This window comes from Oncorhynchus clarkii, chromosome 17 (genome assembly GCF_045791955.1).
Source record: "Oncorhynchus clarkii lewisi isolate Uvic-CL-2024 chromosome 17, UVic_Ocla_1.0, whole genome shotgun sequence".
In the NCBI taxonomy this organism is placed as follows: Eukaryota; Metazoa; Chordata; class Actinopteri; order Salmoniformes; family Salmonidae; genus Oncorhynchus; species Oncorhynchus clarkii.
Genome location: NC_092163.1, coordinates 57,990,828 through 58,015,594, shown reverse-complemented (window position 1 = coordinate 58,015,594; position 24,767 = coordinate 57,990,828). Strand labels below are relative to the sequence as shown.

The 24,767-nt window shown below is 41.5% G+C and overlaps 1 protein-coding gene across 2 annotated transcripts; it reads left to right on the top strand.

Moving 5' to 3' along the window:
- The first annotated feature begins 1,152 nt into the window (after positions 1-1,152).
- Positions 1,153-19,626, top strand: LOC139371168 (alkaline phosphatase-like). Of its 2 annotated transcripts, XM_071111303.1 has the most exons (13): positions 1,200-1,288; positions 2,230-2,306; positions 3,377-3,505; positions 3,954-4,073; positions 10,035-10,150; positions 10,549-10,723; positions 11,186-11,361; positions 16,192-16,332; positions 16,511-16,580; positions 16,720-16,854; positions 17,032-17,223; positions 17,361-17,480; positions 17,640-19,626. In XM_071111303.1, the coding sequence occupies exons 3-13, from the start codon at positions 3,436-3,438 to the stop codon at positions 17,903-17,905; spliced, it is 1,581 nt and encodes a 526-aa protein (XP_070967404.1). In that variant the 5' UTR covers positions 1,200-1,288; positions 2,230-2,306; positions 3,377-3,435; the 3' UTR covers positions 17,906-19,626. The 2 variants fall into 2 exon arrangements, with proteins under 2 accessions (XP_070967403.1, XP_070967404.1); XM_071111302.1 differs by lacking the exon at positions 2,230-2,306 and having other exon boundaries at positions 1,153-1,288.
- The last annotated feature ends 5,141 nt before the right edge of the window (positions 19,627-24,767 follow it).

Below are 24,767 nucleotides of genomic sequence, written 5' to 3'. Positions count from 1 at the left end.
GGAGATGAAAGAAAATAACTGCAAAAAGCTTCTAAAGTAATCGAGTGCCTAATAGGATCAGAGGGATTATAAAATATCCTCATTTTCACAAGTCCACGGGAAATTTGTGAAAATTGGCGTCGTGCCTGGCTACTAGTCCTAATGGTAATTTAGAAAGTAACATTCTTGGCTCTGGCTGGTCCAGTCTTTTTAATTATCCATTGCTATAATAGTATTGTCTTTTTGCTTTAAAAAAAGTAATAAAACAATAGCAGAGGGACTCCGATGGTGTTTTAACCTATACCAAATAGGCCTTCTATTAATCAGTTCAGTAAATTATTTTATCCAAGCAATTCATTGCTTCTTAGACAGAAGATATGTATATTTTTCACATGTGCAAAGACCATGACAAATACTCTAAAATGTTGTAGCCTCCCTCCCTCACAGCGAAAATGCAAGTCCTGCTATGTCTATTCCCTCTCAATTGACACACTGATGGCAGCGGTGAGATAATCCCAGTAGTGTAATTGTTTGCCTGTTCACACTGTGCATTTGTGTGTGGGATGCTTCAGAGAAAGGGTAGGTAGTGTAGCTTTCCTGTATGAGAGATAGCCAATATAACATTGTGTGAATATTCACTGGTCTCTAGTGACATCTAAAGGATACAAAATTATGAACAAAAATCACTCAGGGTTAATTGGTGCATTATGCCGCGTTCGTGTGCTAGTCGGAACTAGGAAACTTCTGACTTTTAACTGGTTGTAGGAGCCTATACATGTGCTGCATTCAACCAGTTAGCAAGTCGGAAGTTCCCGAGTTTCCTAGTTCCGACTAACACATGAACGCGGCATTATGCAATCGAGGTTATAAAATAGCAATATAGTAATAGTAAAGGCCAAAATTGTGCATTAAATTTGGCAAGCAACTGTATTCTTACACATTTATAAACGAGGCTATAAAGTAATGACAACGATGAGCTACTTATAAACCTATATGTTAAGTATGTAGGCCAATAATATGTTTCAGTTTAGTATTTCACATGCTGACAATGAACTCGGCTGATTTAAGGTTTGAATTAAATATGTTGTGTAGTCTAAATGCAACAGTGAAACTGGTCGACAGGCGGCACTCACGATCCAGCTCTTCATGTTATGATGCCATTATTTATAGGGTGGTTTCTCGCCATCGTGGTGGGATATCAACCGCTATTCTCAGCCCTCATAACAGAGCTGGTGCATAGGCGTATAAAAGAGCGACAGGATGACACAGACATAAGTGTTTTGCTACAGAAGCTTAAATAGAACCCGAAGTAAGTGTATTCCTTTAACTCTTTGTATTAATTGTCTATGTTTGGAATATCAATGGTTTATCGTGTGCAGGCTATTTAGAAAATATCAACATAAAATATCCTTGCAATTGGCTGCATTGTCAGGAAAAGGTGCAATTAAACATGCCACTAGCACCACATGCGTATTGCTTATCGCTTTCCATCTCTTTAAAGCAATATTACCCTATAAATGTAGCCGTGGTAGAAGTTTTTGTGATTGCAGATTCTTGTAGGTAGAAATCGCAATCTTCCCAACTTTCCAACACGTGATTGAGCATCAATACAACAATAGCAGTACCCTCCATAAGGGTGAAGTTTTTTTATTAAACCAATACTACACTAAATCACATATCTAGATCTATAGCCAGTTTCATTCATTTTGGTTGATATCCTATGCTGTTGGGTGTTCATTTTGATTATAAAAAGGTCAACTAGCAGTGAGTGCTCAGCTATAGTAATATTAATGTCAGAATTCACAACACAATAGTTCTCCAGAAAATAATTGAAAGAAGGTACCAATAAAGCTGAAAAGGTGGAGAATACACTGACAGACAGACCGAATGATTGAAATATTTGTTTAATCAACACATTTGGATAGAGCATTCTGCAATTTACTCAATCTGGCTGACAATGAATGTATACACTGTGATGCACAATACCTAAATTGGTTGGACACGCTCACCTTTTACAGGTAAACAGAAAAAAAAATAAAACATATGGCAAACCTTTGTTCTTTCCTTTTTCTTTTCTTGTCAGTCATTGTTCCCTAGACATGGCCATTGTTCCAGTGATGTAAAGCACATGGGGTACATCTCAAGTTGTATTGTGATTGAGTTGGCATTAATAGGGTGGAATGTTTAGCCTTTGCTAAGGAGAGGATGATATCTCATCTACAATTGAGCACTTCAAATTTTTCCTGTAAGGGCAGCAGCTCACCTAGTGGTTAGAGCGTTGGTCCAGTAACCGAAAGGTTGCTCAATTGAATCCCCGAGCTGACAAGGTAAGAATCTGTCTTTCTGCCCCTGGACAAGGCAGTTAACCCACTGTTTATGGGCTGTCATTGTAAATAAGAATTTGTTCTTAACTGAATTGCCTAGTTAAATAGAAAAATGTGCCTTATCTCTGACAGAATTAAAAACTCTTAGTAGTATGGTCTTATGGAGCCTTTATAAGCGCAACAGGCATTCAATCTTATCAACTCCTCAACAAGGCAATGGTTGTTTGGAGGGGAAAGAATGCCAGTGCTAGAAACATTTAAACATGAAAAATATCACCATAGATATCATGTGTACAGCATACCCTAGGATAAAGCCAAAACCCAGAGTTCTTGGAAGTACCACAACATTGATTGACCTGGATTTATTCCTTCTCCTCCCATTACATTTTGGATGGGCCAAGGTTTGGGGGAATGTGTCTGAGGTCAGTGTTTTCCCAGAATGGAGGGGCATGCATCTGTGGGACGGTAAAACCTCTCTTCTCCTCAGAGACCAGCCTAGCAGCTTTATGTGAGCTCAACTACAGCATATTGTATACTAATGCTGTAGGACTTGCGTTGTCTGTTTTAATAGCATAAATTAACAAGTCTCATATGCACACAGTTTCAAGACTTTATGAAATACCATTTTATTTCAAGCACATGTGTAACAATACATTTGCCAAACTCTCTTTTTTACAAAACTGTAAACCTTGTTTAAAAAACATGTATATTGGCTTTGTTATGGCTGTTAAATCGCTGTACTACAACCCACAATCCCATTAACGCTCCCATTAAAGCTACCTTGACCACAGCACAGGGGAGGGACAGAGGTGGGACAGGGGTGGGTCAGGGGAGCGACAGAGGTGGGACTGCGGAGGAAAAAGGTAGGGACAGGGTGGGGGGTGTAATAATAGATGAAGGCTGGCTGCTCAGGGCCCATGGGGCCGTGTTAGGACTACACTACAACAAAACCACTACTTCTGTTCACTGTAAATGTCTAAGTTGAAACCTACCTACTTTCCACATCATTTGCTGCACTTTAAATCAAACTCATCGTCAACTTTCATAAACACTGATTTCTCCTTCTTTTACAGACTCCCTCTAGTTTGGGACGTGTTATGTGATAACACTACAGCGATAGAGCGAAAGCATCATGAAGGTGACAATCCTGCTCATCTGCTCCTGCCTGGCCTGGGAAGGCCTGGGGAAGCCACAGTTTCCTGGTAATACACACACCTTTCAATAAATGTTATGTCTCTTAACAGTATCTAGCTGTTTGACTGAAATCCACCAGGAAGAGCTTAGAGGGGACACATACTAACACAGACCTTTTTCACTCCTTCTTCTTGCTGAAGTGTGCACTTCTTCACTCCCGTTCATATATTTGAAAGGAAAGGGACCGGTTTAGGAAATGTAGTGGAAAGATCCTTTAGCACATGCTGAAACCAATCCAATGCTCCTATAATCCTTGAGGAGGAGTGAATGAGTGCACACTTCAGGAAGAAGGGTAGAAACTAATTTGGGCTTTGATTTATTGGAGATGTGACACATCCATTTAATTGGGTCATATTCCGTCCCACTTGTCCCAGTACTTTCGCAGGTGTTACAGATCACTTCTACTGGCCTCTTTCCCTCCTCATTTAAAACTAAAAGTCTACCTCTGTGTTGCAGACCAAGAGAAAGATCCCCTGTTCTGGAACACATGGGCTCAGCGTACTTTGAAGAATGCCCTCACACTTCAGAAGCTCAATCAAAACACTGCAAAGAACCTCATCCTCTTCCTTGGTGATGGTAAGCCATGATTACACTGAGCCTTTTTCATTGCATGAGTATGTGCCATACTGTATGATGAAGTGAAGTCTTAACTCTATGAGCTCATGTGCAGCATACAGATGTAATAGTTTTTATACATTTCCAGAATATTGTTCCTAGTGGTTGTAGAAAACTAGTATTTTGATGATAAGTATGTCCTCCTCATCAAACACAGTCGTTTCCATCTAAACATTCTGGAGGATTAATGTAATCCAGTCAGAAGTAAATAGTATGTTTCAGACTTTCTAAATCGAATGTTGAATATGGGAGCCATCGAGCATTAAACAAACATGCTTACAGTGCCAATGGATAAATCAAATCAAATCAAATTGATTTATATAGCCCTTCGTACATCAGCTGATATCTCAAAGTGCTGTACAGAAACCCAGCCTAAAACCCCAAACAGCAAGCAATGCAGGTGTAGAAGCACGGGTGCTAGGAAAAACTCCCTAGAAAGGCCAAAACCTAGGAAGAAACCTAGAGAGGAACCAGGCTATGTGGGGTGGCCAGTCCTCTTCTGGCTGTGCCGGGTGGAGATTATAACAGAACATGGCCAAGATGTTCAAATGTTCATAAATGACCAGCATGGTCGAATAATAATAAGGCAGAACAGTTGAAACTGGAGCAGCAGCACGGCCAGGTGGACTGGGGACAGCAAGGAGTCATCATGTCAGGTAGTCCTGAGGCATGGTCCTAGGGCTCAGGTCCTCCTCCGAGAGAGAAAGAGAGAATTAGAGAGAGCACACTTAAATTCACACAGGACACCGAATAGGACAGGAGAAGTACTCCAGATATAACAAACTGACCCTAGCCCCCCGACACACAAACTACTGCAGCATAAATACTGGAGGCTGAGACAGGATGGGTCAGGAGACACTGTGGCCCCATCCGAGGACACCCCCGGACAGGGCCAAACAGGAAGGATATAACCCCACCCACTTTGTCAAAGCACAGCCCCCACACCACTAGAGGGATACCTTCAACCACCAACTTACCATCCTGAGACAAGGCTGAGTATAGCCCACAAAGATCTCCGCCACGGCACAACCCGGGGGGGGGGGGGGGGGGCAACCCAGACAGGATGATCACATCAGTGAATCAACCCACTCAGGTGACGCACCCTCTCCAGGGACGGTATGAGAGAGCCCCAGTAAGCCAGTGACTCAGCCCCTGTAATAGGGTTTGAGGCAGAGAATCCCAGTGGAAAGAGGGGAACCGGCCAGGCAGAGGCAGCAAGGTCGGTTCGTTGCTCCAGAGCCTTTCCGTTCACCTTCCCACTCCTGGGCCAGACTACACTCAATCATATTACCCACTGAAGAGATGAGTCTTCAGTAAGGACTTAAAGGTTGAGACCGAGTTTGCGTCTCTGACATGGGTAGGCAGACCGTTCCATAAAAATGGAGCTCTATAGGAGAAAGCCCTGCCTCCAGCTGTTTGCTTAGAAATTCTAGGGACAATTAGGAGGCCTGCGTCTTGTGACCGTAGCGTACGTGTAGGTATGTACGGCAGGACCAAATCAGAGAGATGGTTAGGAGCAAGCCCATGTAATGCTTTGTAGGTTAGCAGTAAAACCTTGAAATCAGCCCTTGCTTTGACAGGAAGCCAGTGTAGGGAGGCTAGCACTGGAGTAATATGATCAAATTTTTTGGTTCTAGTCAGGATTCTAGCAGCCGTATTTAGCACTAACTGAAGTTTATTTAGTGCTTTATCCGGGTAGTCGGAAAGTATTGCAGTAGTCTAACCTAGAAGTGACACAAGCATGGATTAATTTTTCTGCATAATTTTTGGACAGAAAGTTTCTGATTTTTGCAATGTTACGTTGATGGAAAAAAGCGTTCCTTGAAATGGTCTGATATGTTCTTCAAAAGAGAGATCAGGGTCCAGAGTAACGCCGAGGTCCTTCACAGTTTTATTTGAGACGACTGTACAACCATTAATATTAATTGTCAGATTCAACAGAAGATCTCTTTGTTTCTTGGGACCTAGAACAAGCATCTCTGTTTTGTCTGAGTTTAAAAGGAGAAAGTTTGCAGCCATCCACTTCCTTATGTCTGAAACACATGCTTCTAGCGAGGGCAATTTTGGGGCTTCACCATGTTTCATTGAAATGTACAGCTGTGTGTCATCCGCATAGCAGTGAAAGTTAACATTATGTTTTCGAATGACATCCCCAAGAGGTTAAATATATAGTGAAAACAATAGTGGTCCTAAAACGGAACCTTGAGGAACACCGAAATTTACAGTTGATTTGTCAGAGGACAAACCATTCACAGAGACAAACTGATATTTTTCCGACAGATAAGATCTAAACCAGGCCAGAACTTGTCCGTGTAGACCAATTTGGGTTTCCAATCTCTCCAAAAGAATGTGGTGATCGATGGTATCAAAAGCAGCACTAAGGTCTAGGAGCACGAGGACAGATGCAGAGCCTCGGTCTGATGCCATTAAAAGGTAATTTAGCATTTCGTATACATTGTTTGTCTTCAGGAAGGCAGTGAGTTGCTGCGCAACAGCCTTTTCTAAAAATTTTGAGAGGAATGGAAGATTCGATATAGGCCGATAATTTTTTATATTTTCTGGGTCAAGGTTTGGCTTTTTCAAGAGAGGCTTTATTACTGCCACTTTTAGTGAGTTTGGTACACATCCGGTGGATAGAGAGCCGTTTATTATGTTCAACATAGGAGGGCCAAGCACAGGAAGCAGCTCCTTCAGTAGTTTAGTTGGAATAGGGTCCAGTATGCAGCTTGAAGGTTTAGAGGCCATGATTATTTTCATCATTGTGTCAAGAGATATAGTACTAAAACACTTGAGCGTCTCTCTTGATCCTAGGTCCTGGCAGAGTTGTGCAGACTCAGGACAACTGAGCTTTGAAGGAATACGCAGATTTAAAGAGGAGTCCGTAATTTGCTTTCTAATAATCATAATCTTTTCCTCAAAGAAGTTCATAAATTTATCACTGCTAAAGTGAAAGCCATCCTCTCTTGGGGAATGCTGCTTTTTAGTTAACTTTGCGACAGTATCAAAAAGGAATTTCGGATTGGTCTTATTTTCCTCAATTATGTTAGAAAAATAGGATGATCGAGCAGCAGTAAGGGCTCTTCGGTACTGCACGGTACTGTCTTTCCAAGCTAGTCGGAAGACTTCCAGTTTGGTATGGCGCCATTTCCGTTCCAATTTTCTGGAAGCTTGCTTCAGAGCTCGGGTATTTTCTGTGTACCAGGGAGCTAGTTTCTTATGAGAAATGTTTTTAGTTTTTAGGGGTGCAACTGCATCTAGGGTATTGCACAAGGTTAAATTGAGTTCCTCAGTTAGGTGGTTAACTGGTTTTTGTCCTCTGGCGTCCTTGGGTAGACAGAGGGAATCTGGAAGGACATCAAGGAATCTTTGTGTTGTCTGTGAATTTATAGCACGACTTTTGATGTTCCTTGGTTGGGGTCTGAGCAGTTTATTTGTTGCAATTGCAAACGTAATAAAATGGTGGTCCGATAGTCCAGGATTATGAGGAAAAACATTAAGATCCACAACATTTATCCATGGGACAAAACTAGGTCCAGAGTGTGACAGTGAGTGGGTCCAGAGACATGTTGGACAAAACCCACTGAGTCGATGATGGCTCCGAAAGCCTTTTGGAGTGGGTCTGTGGACTTTTCCATGTGAATATTAAAGTCACCAAAGATTAGAATATTATCTGCCATGACTACAAGGTCCGATAGGAATTCAGGGAACTCAATGAGGAACGCTGTATATGGCCCAGGAGGCCTGTAAACAGTAGCTATAAAAAGTGATTGAGTAGGCCACATAGATTTCATGACTAGAAACTCAAAAGGCGAAAACTTCATTTTTTTTTTGTAAATTGAAATTTTCTATCGTAAATGTTAGCAACACCTCCGCCTTTGGGGGATGCACGGGGGATATGGTCACTAGTGGTGAGGCCTCATTTAACACAGTAAATTCATCAGGCTTAAGCCATGTTTTAGTCAGGCCAATCACATCAAGATTAGGATCAGTGATTAGTTAATTGACTATAATTGCCTTTGAAGTAAGGGATCTAACATTAAGTAGCCCTATTTTGAGATGTGAGGTATAATGATCTCTTTCAATAATGACAGGAATTGAGGAGGTCTTTATCCTAGTGAGATTGCTAAGGCGAACACCGCCATGTTTAGTTTTGCCCAACCTAGGTCGAGGCACAGACACGGTCTCAATGGTGATAGCTGAGTTGACTACACTGACTGCTAGTGGCAGACTCCACTATGCTGGCAGGCTGGCTAACAGCCTGCTGCCTGGCCTGCACCCTATTTCATTGTGGAGCTAGAGAAGTTAGAGCCCTGTCTATGTTGGTAGATAAGATGAGAGCACCCCTCCAGCTAGGATGGAGTCCGTCACTCCTCAGCAGGTCAGGCTTGGTCCTGTTTGTGGGTGAGTCCCAGAAAGAGGGCCAATTATCTACAAATTCTATCTTTTGGGAGGGGCAGAAAACAGTTTTCAACCAGCGATTGAGTTGTGAGACTCTGCTGTAGAGCTCATCACTCCCCCTAACTGGGAGGGGGCCAGAGACAATTACTCGATGCCGACACATCTTTCTAGCTGATTTACACGCAGAAGCTATGTTGCGCTTGGTGATCTCTGACTGTTTCATCCTAACATCGTTGGTGCCGACGTGGATAACAATATCTCTATACTCTCTACACTCGCCAGTTTTAGCTTTAGCCAGCACCATCTTCAGATTAGCCTTAACATTGGTAGCCCTGCCCCCTGGTAAACAGTGTATGATCGCTGGATGATTCGTTTTAAGTCTAATACTGCGGGTAATGGAGTCGCCAATGACTAGAGTTTTCAATTTGTCAGAGCTAATGGTGGGAAGCTTCGGCGTCTCAGACCCCGTAACGGGAGGAGTAGAGATAAGAGAAGGCTCGGCCTCTGACTCCGACTCACTGCTTAATGGGAAAAACCAGTTGAAAGTTTCTGTCGGCTGAATGAGCGACACCGGTTGAGCATTCCTACAGCATTTCCTTCCAGAAACCGTGAGAAAGTTGTCCGGCTGCGGGGACTGTGCCAGGGGATTTATACTACTATCTGTACTTACTGGTGGCACAGACGCTGTTTCATCCTTTCCTACACTGAAATTACCCTTGCCTAACGATTGCGTCTGAAGCTGGGCTTGTAGCACAGCTATCCTCGCCGTAAGGCGATCGTTCTCCTGTATATTATGAGTACAGCGACTGCAATTAGTGTTAATGTTACTACTTAGCTTCGGCTGTTGGAGGTCCTGACGAACCGTGTCCAGATAAAGCGTCCAGAGTTAAAAAGTTGAGGGAAAAAACTAAAAAAACAAAAATATAAACGGTAATTAAAAAATAAAAACCGTAAAGTTGTCAGGTAGCAAAATAGGTTGGCAACAAAACGCACAGCAACACGTAAACAAGTCTGCAAGTTGTGACCGGAAATTACTTTGCTTCTGCTTAATATTATGTTATGTAGTGACCCATTAAACTGTCCCCCCCAAAGGATCTTAACTGTCTATGTTTTACATGCAGCAGCATACAATGTATCTTACTCTATCATGTATGACAACCATGCTTAAAACAATCATGCTGGATAAAGTGAAAGTGGACGTCAGTTCACATCCTCTACAAAAGCATCCATTTTGATACCCATATAAAAACAAAGGAATAATAGATAGTTATCTCTAAAATACAAATTTTGTTGACTTGTGAAAAGGCAGATCTCAAGTAAAAGCTCTTTTGACTGGATTATTTACCACCAAATGTAGAGTTGTCTGTTCAGTGGATGGAGCAGCTGCTGTGAAAAGTGACCACAGAGCCATGTTAACCAGATAGAAAACCAAAAGGTGTTAATGCATGAGATGGAAAGGCTTTCTATTCCTTAAATAGAATCACACCATAACAGACCGAGCACTGCTTTGCTTTTGTTGTGTAGGAATGGGCATTCCCACAGTGACGGCAGCACGAATACTGAAGGGGCAGCTGAGCAGACAGAGTGGGGAAGAGACCCAGCTGGAGATGGACAAGTTCCCCTTTGTTGCGCTTTCCAAGGTCTGACCTGGCCTGTTATCATATAGAAAAGCTATAGAATAGCATGCATTATTGATCTGGAAGTAATGAATGGTTCACCAAGATCAAGACCAATATACCTGGTCACATACTGTCTATGTCATACGATAATAATGTGTTATTATGTTACATACTTGGCAAGAAGCCACACATCATAAAACTGTCTTTATAGTTGAGGGAGCAGCACATTCCACACATGATTGATCATGTAGTAGTCTGTGTCAATAATTGTGTAAGAATGAAGAATGTAAAAGAAATTACTTCAATCTGAGCGTTTCAAGGTGATGCTTGGAGGTGTGGATAACACCAACACGGCATGCAGAACAATGTCTCCTACTACAATTCTATATAATTCACACGTTACTATCCTGTCTCTGCAGACATATAACACCAATGCCCAGGTTGCAGACAGTGCGGGTACAGCCACAGCATACCTCTGTGGGGTGAAGGCCAACGAGGGCACTGTGGGTGTGAGTGCAGCTGCCGTACGTTCCCAGTGCAACACCACACAGGGCAACGAGGTCACCTCCATCCTCAGATGGGCCAAGGAAGCCGGTAATGTCTCATTATAACTCATGTTTTTTCACAGTACCTTTCCACACCAGACCTATTAAGCCTTATTTGGCCAACCTGAGATAAGCAGTAGAGACACACCATGATAACATTGTAATCCTAGGCATACATGGATCTCAATGAGGAGTTTATAGCTACAGATGTATTTTCTTAAAGGCAGAGACTCCCTAGCAGGCCCCAATGACTTAGAGACATGGCAGGAATGAAAACAAGTCTTCTGGAGTAGAGGTCAGGGGTCAGAGAGGATCAGGGATCCAACAAACAAGAAAATAAAGAAATTGTTTTCTCATATTTCTCAAATGACTGAAAAATGAATTGACACTCTGTTCAAGTTCAACTAGAATTAGCAGATTCTTTGGAGCTAATCGTTGTCTTTAGATCTGGCGGACTATTGCACAGAATCCTAGTAGCAGGTTCAAAACTGTTTGTGTGTTTGTTACCCAGGCAAGTCAGTGGGAATAGTCACGACAACGCGTGTGAACCATGCCACCCCCAGTGCAGCCTATGCCCACTGTGTGGACAGGGACTGGTACTCCGATGGAGAAATGCCCGCTGAGGCAGTAGAGGCGGGCTGCAAGGACATCGCCAGGCAGCTCTTTGAGAACATTCCTAACATTGATGTGAGTCACAGCAATTACACGTTTTATACAAAAGTATGTGGACACTCCTTCAAATTAGTGGATTTGGCTATTTCAGCCACACCCGTTGCTTACAGGTGTATAAAATCGAGCACATAGGCATGCAATCTCCATAGACAAACATTGGTAGTAGAATGGCCTTACTGAAGAGCTCAGTGACTTTCATCGTGGCACCGTCATAGGAAGCAACCTTTCCAGTCAGTTCATCAAATTTCTGCCCTGCTTAAGCTGCCACGGTCAACTGAAGTGGAAATGTCTCGGAGCAACAACAGCTCAGCCGCAAAGTGGTAGGCCCCACAAGCTCACAGAACGCGAGTCCTGAAGCACTTAGCGCGTAAAAATCATCTGTCCTCTGTTGCAAAACTCACTACTGTGTCCCAAAATTTCTCTGGAAGCAACATCAGCACGATAACTGTTCGTCGCAATGCCGAGCGCTGGATGGGTGTAAAGATTGCCGCCATTGGAAACTGGAGCAGTGGAAACACCTTACCTGGAATGATAAATCACGCTTCTGGCAGTCAGACGACTCTGGGTTTGGTAGATGCCAGGAGAATGCTACCTGCCCCAATGCACAGTGGAAACTGTAAAGTTTGGTGGAGGAGGAATTATTGTCTGGAGCTGTTTTTCTTAGTTCCAGTGAAGGGAAATCTTAACGCTACAGCATATAATGACATTATAGACAATTCTGTGCTTCCAACGTTGTGGCAACAACTTGGGGAAGGTACTTTCCTGTTTCAGCATGACAATGCCCCCATGCACAAAGCGAGGTCCATACAGAAATGGTTTGTCGAGATCGGTGTAGAAGAACTTGACTGGCCTGCACAGAGCCCTGACCTCAACTCCATCGAACACCTTTGGGATGAATTGGAACGCAGACTGCGAGCCAGGCCTAATAACCCAACATCAGTGCCGACCTCACTAATGATCTTGTGGCTGAATAGAAGCAGGTCCCACCAGCAATGTTCCAACATCTTCCCAGAAGAGTGGATGCTGTTATAACAGCAAAGGGGGACCAACTCCATATTAATGCTATGATTCTGGAATGATATGTTCTATGTGCAGGTGTCCACATACTCTTGGTCATGTAGTGTATATAATATGGATCCTGATATTACAGAAAATATCCAGTCATGCTAAAAACAGAGCATTTTTATAAGCAACAGCTATTGTTGAAAACAATGATTGCTCTTTATTCTGTATACATTTTTCAGACAGTAATGTTGAGCAACTTGCACCTGTAATGTAATGACTCACAGATAATTCCTCTCCTCATTATTCTTGCCATGGATTAAGGTTGCATGGCGGGACCCCGTTACTGAGATTTATTGTGGATTTATTGCTCAAAACCACTCCCTTTTCCCAGGATAAATAACTTTGAAAAACCTGTAAATTACAATAAATTATTTATATGAACAGCATGGCGTGAAATGGAACTATTAAATTATATGTCTATATCTGGCTTCTCTACGGCCTGAATACTTACAGTGGGGCAAAAAAGTATTTAGTCAGCCACCAATTGTGCAAGTTCTCCCACTTAAAAACATGATTTTCATCATAGGTACACTTCAACTATGACAGACAAAACGAGAGAAAAAACATCCAGAAAATCACACTGTAGGATTTTTTATGAATTTATTTGCAAATTTTGGTGGAAAATAAGTATTTGGTCAATAACAAAAGTTTATATCAATACTTTGTTATATACCCTTTGTTGGCAATGACAGAGGTCAAACATTTTCTGTAAGTCTTCACAAGGTTTTCACACACTGTTGCTGGTATTTTGGCCCATTCCTCCATGCAGATCTCCTCGAGAGCAGTGATGTTTTGGGGCTGTTGCTGGGCAACACGGACTTTCAACTCCCTCCAAAGATTTTCTATGGGGTTGAGATCTGGAGACTGGCTAGGCCACTCTAGGACCTTGAAATGCTTCTTACGAAGCCACTCCTTTGTTGCCCGGCGGGGTGTTTGGGATCATTGTCATGCTGAAAGACCCAGCCACGTTTCATCTTCAATGCCCTTGCTGATGGTAGGCTTTGTTACTTTGGTCCCAGCTCTCTGCAGGTCATTCACTAGGTCCCCCCGTGTGGTTCTGGGATTTTTGCTCACTGTTCTTGTGATAATTTTGACCCCACGGGGTGAGATCTTGCGTGGAGCCTCAGATCGAGGGAGATTATCAGTGGTCTTGTATGTCTTCCATTTCCTAATAATTGCTCTCACAGTTGATTTCTTCAAACCAAGCTGCTTACCTATTGCAGATTCAGTCTTCCCAGCTTGGTGCAGGTCTACAATTTTGTTTCTGGTGTCCTTTGACAGCTCTTTGGTCTCGGCCATAGTGGAGTTTGGAGTGTGCCTGTTTGAGGTTTTGGACAGGTGTCTTTTATACTGATAACAAGTTCAAACAGGTGCCATTAATACAGGTAACGAGTGGAGGACAGAGGAAAGAAGAAGTTACAGGTCTGAAGAAAAAAAGAAGTTACAGGTCTGTGAGAGCCAGAAATCTTGCTTGTTTGTAGGTGACCAAATACTTATTTTCCACCATAATTTGCAAATAAATTCATTAAAATTCCTACAATGTGATTTTCTGGATTTTTTTCCCCCTCATTTTGTCTGTCATAGTTGAAGTGTACCTATGATGAAAATTACAGGCCTCTCTCATCTTTTTAAGTGGGAGAACTTGCACAATTGGTGGCTGACTAAATACTTTTTTGCCCCACTGTATGTAAATGTGATATTTCAGTTTTAAATGTGTTATTCATTTGCACAAAAAAAACTGCTTTTGCTTTGTTGTTTTGGGATATTGTGTGTAGATTGATTAGGGGATTAAACTATTTAATCCATTTTAGAATAAGGCTGTAAAAGTGAAGGGGCCAGAATACTTTCCGAATGCACTGTATATACAAGTCCCAGCCTACTTGTTTCATGTAATACTTTCAATGCAGTATTAGACTTATATTTAGCTAATTAATGATGGGTAATGCATAATAAGCTTCTAATTTATAGCCTCTGTCTCTTGCACAATACGCACGCACCTGTGCTCCGCTGGCCTCTCTCGTTAAACAATGTTCCTTAGCTCTTGGAGTCCCATGCAGGAAAAGCTAGATTAGAATAGCTTGCTGGACATTCTTTTTTTTTCTTAATTTCTTATACCAATAGACTATTCGAAGAGGGATGCAAGCTCTTGTTTGCTGAATGTTAAAAACAGCAGCCAGAATGCACGGGTAGTTTGAAAGAAGAGTGAACGCGGTAGGCTACAGCAGTTATTTATTCAGAAGCATAACCATTCAATCTTCGTGATGAGAAGTGAAAGCCTTCTGCATCTAATTTTAGTCCTATATTATTCAAAGTTGTAATTAGAATGATGAAGTTAAGGACAACAACATGTATTTAATTCAGCCTACCTGTTGAAAGCGAGGAAGGAATGAAGCAGTCAAGAGAGAAAGAGGAGGTAGACTAATAACATTAGGGGAAATACTATGAAAGATACTGTATGCATCAGTCTACTAATTATGTACAACAAACATATAAACGCAACATGCAACAATTTCAAAGATTTTACTGAGTAACAGTTCATAATAAGGAAATCAGTCAATTCAAATGAATTCATTAGGCCCAAATCTGTGGATTTCACATGATTGGCATGGGTGGGCCTTGGAGGGCATATTGTAGGCCCACCCACTTGATAGCCAGGCCTAGCCAATCAGAATGGGTTTTTACCCACAAAAGGGCTTTATTACAGACCCCCCCCCCCCCCCCCCCCCCCCCCCACACACACACACACACACAGGTGAAGAAACCGGATGTGGAGGTCCCGGGCTGGTGTGGTTACACATCATGGTCTGCGGTTTTGAAGCCGGTTGGACGTACTGCCAAATTCTCTAAAGCGACGTTGGAGCCAGCTTATGGTGTAAAAATGAACATTAAATTCTCAGGCAACAGGTCTGCAGTCAGCATGCCAATTGCACGCTCCCTCAAAACTTGAGACATCTGTGACATTTGTGTGACAAAACTGCTCACTTTAAAATGGCCCTTTATTGTCCCCAGCACAAGGTGCACTTGTGTAATGATCATGCTCTTTAATCAGCTTCTTGATATACCACCTCAGGTGGATGGATTATCTTGGCAAAGGAGAAATGCTCACTAACATGGATATAAACAAATTTGTGCACAGAGAAATAAGCTTTTGGTGTGTACAGAGAATTTCTGGGATTTTTTTAAACATGGGACCAACACTTTACATGTTGTGTTTATATTTTTGTTCAGTGTACAAATAGGCCCTAAGAATATTTCAAAATTAATATCGAATTCGCTAGCCTGAACGATGCGTAATTACAGTCCATATAATGCGGTATAATACAATACAGTACAGTTCACACTCAAAAAGATTAGCCTACTGGAGCTACTTTAATTTATTTACCAAAGAGAGCATATAGCAAGCTACATCTATGGGCTTTTATGTTTTTCTGTCATGCGTAATGTACAGTAGACTATATTATACAATATGTAGGCAATTGGATGACGGGACAATCATTTGGGCTTTTTTGGCCTTGGGCTCATTAAATGTTTTTAATGTATGGCAGGCTCAGGTAGCATCAGGCTTGAATTTTTGATCAAAGCTCTAATCAAATCCAGACAGGCCTATTTACATGCTTTTGAGTGACACTTCTGGTTTTGGCGGGAAATACCGGGTTACACGGTAGAAAAGGGATTTGTTCTGGCGATTGAACATTTGTAAAATACCGGGAAAATATTTAACCCTACCGGGGATGTCCATAGAGAGGAATCAAAGGTTTTACCTCTGTGGTGGATGTCTAGGTGATTATGGGAGGAGGGAGGAAGTACATGTTCCCCAAAAACCAGTCAGATGTGGAGTATCCTGGAGAGAAAAAACACTTCGGTACCCGCATCGATAGAAGGAACTTGGTGGAGGAGTGGAATAACCGAATGAAAAACAAGGTCAGCTGCTCTGTCTTAGTTCTTCTCTCACTCCTCTTCTACCATGTCCTGTTGTTTCTTCCTTGTTCTTCTCTGTCTTCCTTTCTCTATTTTTCTTATTAACATTTGAATCGTTTTAGGTTGTCACAGGGTTGGATCAATGCCATATGATGTATTGTTTTATCTATTAAATAAACAGAATGCCCATTATGTATGGAACAAGAAGGAACTTTTATCGCTAAACCCTAATAGTGTGGATTACCTTTTGGGTGAGTTATTTTTTTTAAATAGTTTGCTCTTTATTGATTTCACGACCTTCCTGTTTCACATTTTGTATTCATGTTAACCACTGATCATCTTCTCTACCTATTTTGCAATTATTAAACCCTGCTTCCTGTGTTAACACAGGTCTGTTTGAGCCTGGAGATCTTCCCTATGACCTGGAGAGAAACAATGAGACAGATCCTTCACTGACAGAGATGGTGGAGGTGGCCATTAAGATCCTGAAGAAAAACCCCAGCGGATTCTACCTGCTGGTGGAGGGTGATTGTTGTGTTACATTTACTCTGGCACCAGTAAATACTGTATCAGCTGCACAAGTTTAATAATGTATATCATGTTGAATGTGAAGTTGTACAGCTTAGGCTGCTTTGCCAGTCCTGATGCTAGATTTTCTCATCTGCTTGAGAGAGAGAGGTTAACCAAGCTGTGCGTTGGCAGGGGGGCGCATCGACCACGGACATCACGAGGGTAAAGCCAAGCAGGCCCTGCATGAGGCAGTGGAGATGGACCGGGCCATTGGCCACGCCGGCCTCATGACCAGCATATATGACACAATGACTGTCGTCACTGCTGACCACTCTCACATGTTCAACTTTGGAGGCTACACTCCAAGGGGGAACACAATTTTTGGTGAGCAGTGGATGATTTTGCAACAATGCATTGTATATTGTATGTGGCTACACTGTCATCAGTCACTTGGATGTTGTGTATGTTGTAATTAATGGTTTGTGATGGAGGTGGTTCATTATTTTCCTCTCTGTCTACAGGACTGGCTCCCATGTTGAGTGATGTGGACCAGAAGCCCTTCACAGCCATCTTATATGGGAATGGACCAGGGTTTAAAGTAGTCAATGGTCTGAGAGAGAACGTCTCCACCCTTGACTATGGTAAGTGAAATCTTATCATCAATGGAGTATTGCCATTTTGACAGTCCTCTGTCATAGAGGACATCACTTGGTCTTTGGCATGCCAGAAAATCATCCTTCTGATCTCTTTCTCCTTCCCTTTCCCCACCTCCACCCCTTCCCTTCCTTCCCTCTCTTCAGAGGAAAATAACTACAAGGCCCAGTCTGCAGTGCCGCTGAGTATGGAGACTCATGGAGGAGAGGATGTGGCTGTGTTTGCTAAGGGCCCTATGGCTCACCTGCTACACGGTGTCCACGAGCAGAACTACATTCCCCATGTCATGGCTTATGCTGCCTGCATTGGCCAGAACAGAGACCACTGCATGTCATCCAGTGGAGCCTCTAGTCTCAGAGCTGCTCTGCCCAGCCTGACAGCTCTCCTCACACTCATCCGCCTCCTCTGCTGACCTTTCACCGCAACCCCCCTCCTGCACTACCCCCACCCCTCCTCTCTGTATATATGTATTACTCCCACACCTTTTTTATAGTGTGGATATAATGCGGATTGGATTCTTTCTCTATTGCTGATTTTTTAAAATCCTTCTGTACAGTTTAATGACTTTGGGACCAATGTAAGGGCATTTAAAAAACCAACTTTATAAGAGGTTTTAAAAATAGGTTCTATTTGACTCAACATTCCATGACGTACATTAAGGCATTGTTGGCAGAATAGATGGATGCAGTTCAATGCATGATTAATATAATTCACCAATACATTTGGTGTAAATACATTATGTTGTAAATCACAACTGGCCTCCATTCCGGATGCACTGTTTCATTTTCAATGACTAAATATTTTGGACAAAAACTGACGATTGTAACTAAGGCTGGGAATGTCAATACAATCAAACTAGCAAGGGCAATGATCACAAGTCAGACATAATGTGGCTAATATGCTAGGGTATCTATTTATGTAGCTAGCTAAAAACACAGATCCTAGCGTTAGCTAGATAGCTAGCTAGCTGCTAGGAGGACGTGAGTGAGGACATTCACCGACTTTTTCCCCTCATATCATTTTTTGATGGCTACACAGCTAGAGATGCACGTGTCATTTGGTTAGCTAGAAATAAATGTGAATCGCTTTGATTGGTAGCTATGCTGAATGCCTGTTATCCAGTTAGCATTTCTCTTGCGTTCACAAATTCACTATGGCTAGCCATCTACTCCAATTTCAGAGTGCTCTGAGGGTGCCAGAGCGCTGAATAATGGATGAATTTACGAACACGCAAGACCTGCTGAATAAGACCGGTGTCAGCAACCGTAGGCCAAAAAAGTTATAGTTATTCATGAATGTTCTATATAACATGTAAACAGCCTAATCTGCTCGGCGAGTAAAATTGTCAATGAGTTGTTCTCTCATTTGTGTCTGGTAGTAGCTAGCTAGCAAGCTTATTAATTTTGGCCAGTTACCTTGGGTGCTTGGTTGGGACAACGCATGCATTGGTAGGAAAGCTGCAAAAGGACAAGCAGGCTATTCCCCATCGTTTATCAGTGCAATTTTGATGGCCAACAAGCTCAAATATTTTAGAGGTTTGTTGTTGCTGTGCATATACGGTTAGGGAAAATAAGAGGATATCACTTTATTTCTACTGCTTATAGGATAGGTTGTGTTATTTTACTTTGGTATTGATCACTATTCAGGTAACACCAAAACTATGTGAAGAATTCTGTCATATCAGTTGGTTTAAGAGAAGGGTATATCTCTGAATTTATATCAATCATTGTATGGGGTAAATAACCTCCCAGTATTAATGACAAAGCAATGTTGCTGCCCACCTTGTTGTCTGTCAGTTCCATGACTATGGATCAGGCAACTTTTCAAAGAAGCCAGTTCTTTTCCTAAATTAGAAACCTAATGTAACACTCCCCTAGTTTTGAATATGAATATATTAAAACAGTATATACAAACAGTAAACAGAATTTACATAGATTCCCAAAACAATCGTGTAAACGTTACAATAAGGAAAGTAGATGCTATTTTGATTGTATGGTTTAAACAAACCAAAACAATTAATTCCATGTCCTTTGTACGTACTTCCCAAAAGCACTGAATGAAAAGTCACCCCCTGTCAGAATTTCATAGAAATAAGTTAGCCAATAAAGGAAGTCCTGTTGGTTTTTCTGAAAATGTTGTGTTTACATTATTGATGTGTTGACTGTAAATGGTAGATAATGTGTCAGTTTGCCAGGAACTGATTTTGGTTGCACTTTCAATAAGCATTATGTGTACCATTTGGGATGGAATATATATTAGAACAGATGTGTCACCTCATTGAGGAATGTTTAATGCTACACAAATTAATTGGTTCCATTTTTCATATTGGAATTATTCAAATACCTTGTCCAAAGGAATATTTGAACTATAAAAAAAATAGTGCAGTTGGTAGTGGGTTTAAAGAAGAAACAGAAAATCAAACAAACCCATACTCAGCATTTGATATATGTGGTTTGTGTGGAATGTGAATAGCCCTTGAGAACTCATGGCTGGAGCATGAACATGAAGGATAAGCTAAGAGGTTATGAAATGTAGTCCACACACTCTGGGGTATTCTTGATATGGGTGCTGCACATTTTGCCTATTTGGAAATGTGAAAGCAAATTTTATTGGTCACATACACATGGTTAGCAGATGTTAATGCGAGTGTGGCGAAATGCTTGTGCTTCTAGTTCCCGACAGTGCAGTAATATCTAACAAGTAATCACAACGACTACCTTATACACACAAACGTAAAGGGATGAATATGTACGTATAATATATGTACATATAAATATAAGGATGAGTGATGGCATAGGCAAGATACAGTAGATGGTATAGAATACAGTATATACATATGAGATGAGTAATGTAGCATATGTAGACATTATTAAAGTGGCGTTATTTAAAGTGACTAGTAATACCTTTATTACATATATTTATAAAATGTATTTAAGTGGCAAGATATTTGAGTCTGTATGTAGACAGCAGCCACTCTATGTTAGTGATGGCTGTTTAACAGTCTGATGGCCTTGAGATAGAAGCTGTCTCTCTGTCCCAGCTTTTGATGCACCTGTACTGACCTCTCCTTCTGGATGATAGCGGGTGAACAGCAGTGGTTCAGGTGGTTGTTGTCCTTGATTATCTTTTTGGCCTTCCTGTGACATCGGATGCTGTAGGTGTCCTGGAGGGCAGGTAGTTTTCCCCCGGTGATGCGTTGTGCTGACCGCACTACCCTCTGGAGAGCCTTGCAGTTGTGGGCGGAGCAGTTGCCATACCAGGCGGTGATACAGCCCGACAGGATGCTCTCGATTGTGCACCTGTAAAAGTTTGTGTACGTCGAGGAACTTGAAACTTTCCACCTTCTCCACTACTGTCCCGTCGATGTGGATGGGGGGGATGCTCCCTCTGCTGTTTCCTGAAGTCCACGATCATCTCCTTTGTTTTGTTGACATTGAGTGAGAGGTTATTTACCTGACACCACACTCCGAGGGCCCTCACTTCCTCCCTTGTAGGCTTTCTCGTAGTTGTTGGTAATCAAACCTTCTCACTGCAGGAGAGGCTGTACTCTGATCATCTCATCTTCCACCAGCCAAGATAAGACAGCAATCTATCTGATGATACTTCTGTAATATTATCTTATCTTTTGTTTGAATATTTGGGGGAATTTAACAGTTTTAAGATTTAAAAACACACTTTTAACTGCCTCCACCAACTTATGAATTAGTAATTTAAAAAAGTCTAGAATATATGGTTTCTTCTGTAATGCACATACGTAAGTACTTTGCCTTGAGGCCAGTTTCACCAACTGTTTTCACTTCCTGCTCCATCTCAAACAAGGTTAATCATGAACCAATTGGAGCTGATAGTAGAGTTGTTGGTTTTCTTTACATTGTTATTTATACTGTACCTCCCTACCCATCACAGCACCAGTACTGTCTTCGCAACAGGAGAGAATCACTTTTCTCAGTTAGCACCAAAGGAGACCACAGCAATCCTGCAGTCACAGTCCTTGGATTGATCCGGAATGTGAAATGTAGGTTTTGGATTCTCGAGAATGCATTCCAGAATTGTGATTGGATTCCTATTGTTTCTCTGACCACAACTCGATCTGGTAATAAGCAAGTGATCCATCATCCAATCAGAAAGTTCCCCTCCCTGCTACTCTCTCTAACATATCTGTTTCAACACCTCTTCTGGAAATCACTATTTTATTTGCTTTTTGTAAAGTCATTGGAATGGTACAAATATTATATTAGTTGTGGATTGTTCACCAGATGTTACATTTGATATTTTAGTCATTTATCAGACACTCTTATGCAGAGCGACTTGCAGTAGTGAGTTCATACATTTTCATACTTTTTTTGTACTGGTCCCCGATGGGAATCGAACACACATCCCTGGCGTTGCAAGCGCCATGGTATACCAACTGTAGATGTGAAATGTGGGTTTTTGGATTCCCAAGAAAACTTATTGAGTCACTTTTGAGTTGTGGATTGTTTAAGCTCAGCCCTAATTTATGTGCTCTGTCACCTAGAGCTGAATGGCAAATGGTCCAGGGACACAAGGGAAGCACAAAGGACAATTCCCAAGGACTAGTCAGCCCTCCCACCTCTGAGGCGCAAAAATATCTCTGTTACAGTATCCAGAGGACTGACTGTTGAATACTGATACAATAACACTATAGTGTCCATGTTTGGTATCTATCTGAAACTTGTTCACAGAAGATAACTCTGATGCTATCTATATGGAGGTATTATTTCTTTTCTAACTTGTATCTGTACAGGGTGAACTCTGAATTGCTCTATGCAAAGGGTTTTATTGTCTTCTCAGGAATTCTGTCTTTTTTTATGTTGGCCTTATCCCCCACACAAACCTTTTGATGCTGTGACACCCAGTGGAGATTGGGCCTTGGTGGTTAGGTTACACTGTAAACTGGGTATCGTTTGATTGGTCAATGGTCGTTGGTTTTGGTTGTGAAGGTTACACTTTCAGATGTTATAAATGGAATTACATGTCTTTGTTCTCACTCTCATCCTGTATCCAGCCCATGGAGGAAGGTTGTATGATCAATTCTAATTTTCTAGGCCTCTGGCCTAGTAGGCATCTCTTTATTCATGCTTTGTCTATATGCCTAGGATAAATGCTTTAATGTCAGTATTGCCTTGTTATGTGTTATGCCTTGTCTGGGAATTCATTAATTTTACAATGTAATTAAATATCTGCCTTTGATATAGACAATTCTCAGAACAATTCTTGCTAGTCAACATCAACTGTTCAGAGGAGACTGCGTGAATCTGGCCATCATGTTCAAATTGCTGCAAAGAAACCACCACTAAAGGACACCAATAAGAATAAGAGACTTGCTTGGGCCAAGAAACACAAGCAATGGACATTAGACCGTGGAAATCTGTCCTTTGGTATAATGAGTCCAAATTTGAGATTTTTGCTTCCGATCGCCATGTCTTTGTGAAATGCAGAGTAGGTGAACAGATGATCTGCGCATGTGTAGTTCCCACTGTGAAACATGGAGTAGGAGGTGTGATGGTGTGGGGGTGCTTTTCTGGTGACACTGTCTGTGATTTATTTATAATTCAAGGCCCACTTAACTAAAATGGCTACCACAGCCTTCTGCAGTGATACTCCATCCCATCTGATTTGTGCTATTATTTGTTTTTCACAGGACAATGACCAAAAACACACTTCCAGTCTGTATAAAGGCTATTTGACTAAGAAGGGGAGTGATGGAGTCATCAGATGACCTGGCCTCCACAATCACCCGACATCAACCAAATTGAGATGGTTTGGGATGAGTTGGACCGCAGAGTGAAGGAAAAGCAGCCAACAAGTGTTCAGTATATGTGAGAACTCCTTCAAGACGGTTGGAAAAGCATTCCAGGTGAAGCTGGTTGAGAGAATGCCAAGAGTGTGCAAAGCTGTCATAAAGGCAAAGGATGGCTAATATATTTGGATTTGTTTAGCACTTTTTTGGTTACCACATGATTCCATATGTGTTATTTAATAGTTTTGATGTCTTCACTATTATTCTACAATGTAGAAAATAGTAAAAATTAATTAAAACCCTTTAATGAGTAGGTGTGTCCACACTTTTGACTGATACTGTACATATGAAATATCACCCCACTACAATTGTTCCCAAGATGTTCTCATGTCCTGCATGTAAAATGTGGATTTTGGATTCTCAATAAATCTTTTTTAAACACCTCTCCTGGAAATCACAATTGTATTTGCTCTTTGGAAAGTCGTTGATGGTTAACATCTTATATAAGTTATCACTATTGAGTTGTGGATTGTTCACCAGATGTCTCCCAATCGTAAAGACAAGTAATTGTAAAATGTAACAGTCCCTGACCCTGCTTCACAACTCCAAGTCTGCCTTCTAGACATAAGCATGCCACAGCCGATCAACTCCTTCTCACCCAGTTCAGTGTTAGTATGGTCTTTGAGAGTCCAGTTTTAGTACGATCTTTGAGAGTTCAATTTTAGCATGTTTGAGATTTCAGTTTTAGTAAGGTGTTTGAGAGATGGAATAGTACACAGAGATACACCGGGTGAATAAGTGAAAGCCAGCCATTCACTAGGCAGCACAGTAATCTAATATTTGCTGTGTATTATATCACAAAGCCATATTACTAAAGAGAATTGAACAAGTTCATATTGTTTATTTGAATTTGTGCCCTTTCGACCTCTGTCGGGATTGACAACTCATATTTCTTATGAATAGGAAAGCTAATCCCTCTCCAGCCATCTCTCTGTGTTGGTTTTGAATGAGTGTGGAAATACCGGAAAGCCCTACCCTCCCTCCTGTGCATAATTATTTCCATTTGGCTTCCCTACAGCCTCCCTATTATGATAATTATGATAAATAAAAGCCTAAAATGCCCTGTGATATTAGAAAACTGGAGCATCCAATTTTGTGAAGTCAAGAATGAAACCAAAACTTAGGTCACATTTAGAGAGAGGAAATGCGCAATCGGAGGAGGTAAAGTACATACTCAGCAAACCTACAGTGGTTAATTACAAATACACTTTACACAATAAATAAAAAATGCAACTGCAGGGAAAAAATCTAATTAACTGTAACAAATATATTTATTTAGACGTGAGAGGTTGAAATGCGTTATTGCTTATTTTATTTATTTTTTTAGAAACTAATGAAACCCACTCAAAATCGTGAATAGAAGTGTTCAGTGTTCTGAGTTTAAGGTAAGTTCTGTCCCCAGTGCTATCCCCCAAGTTCTGTCTTTCTGCCTCAGGGCATTCTCTTCAATAAC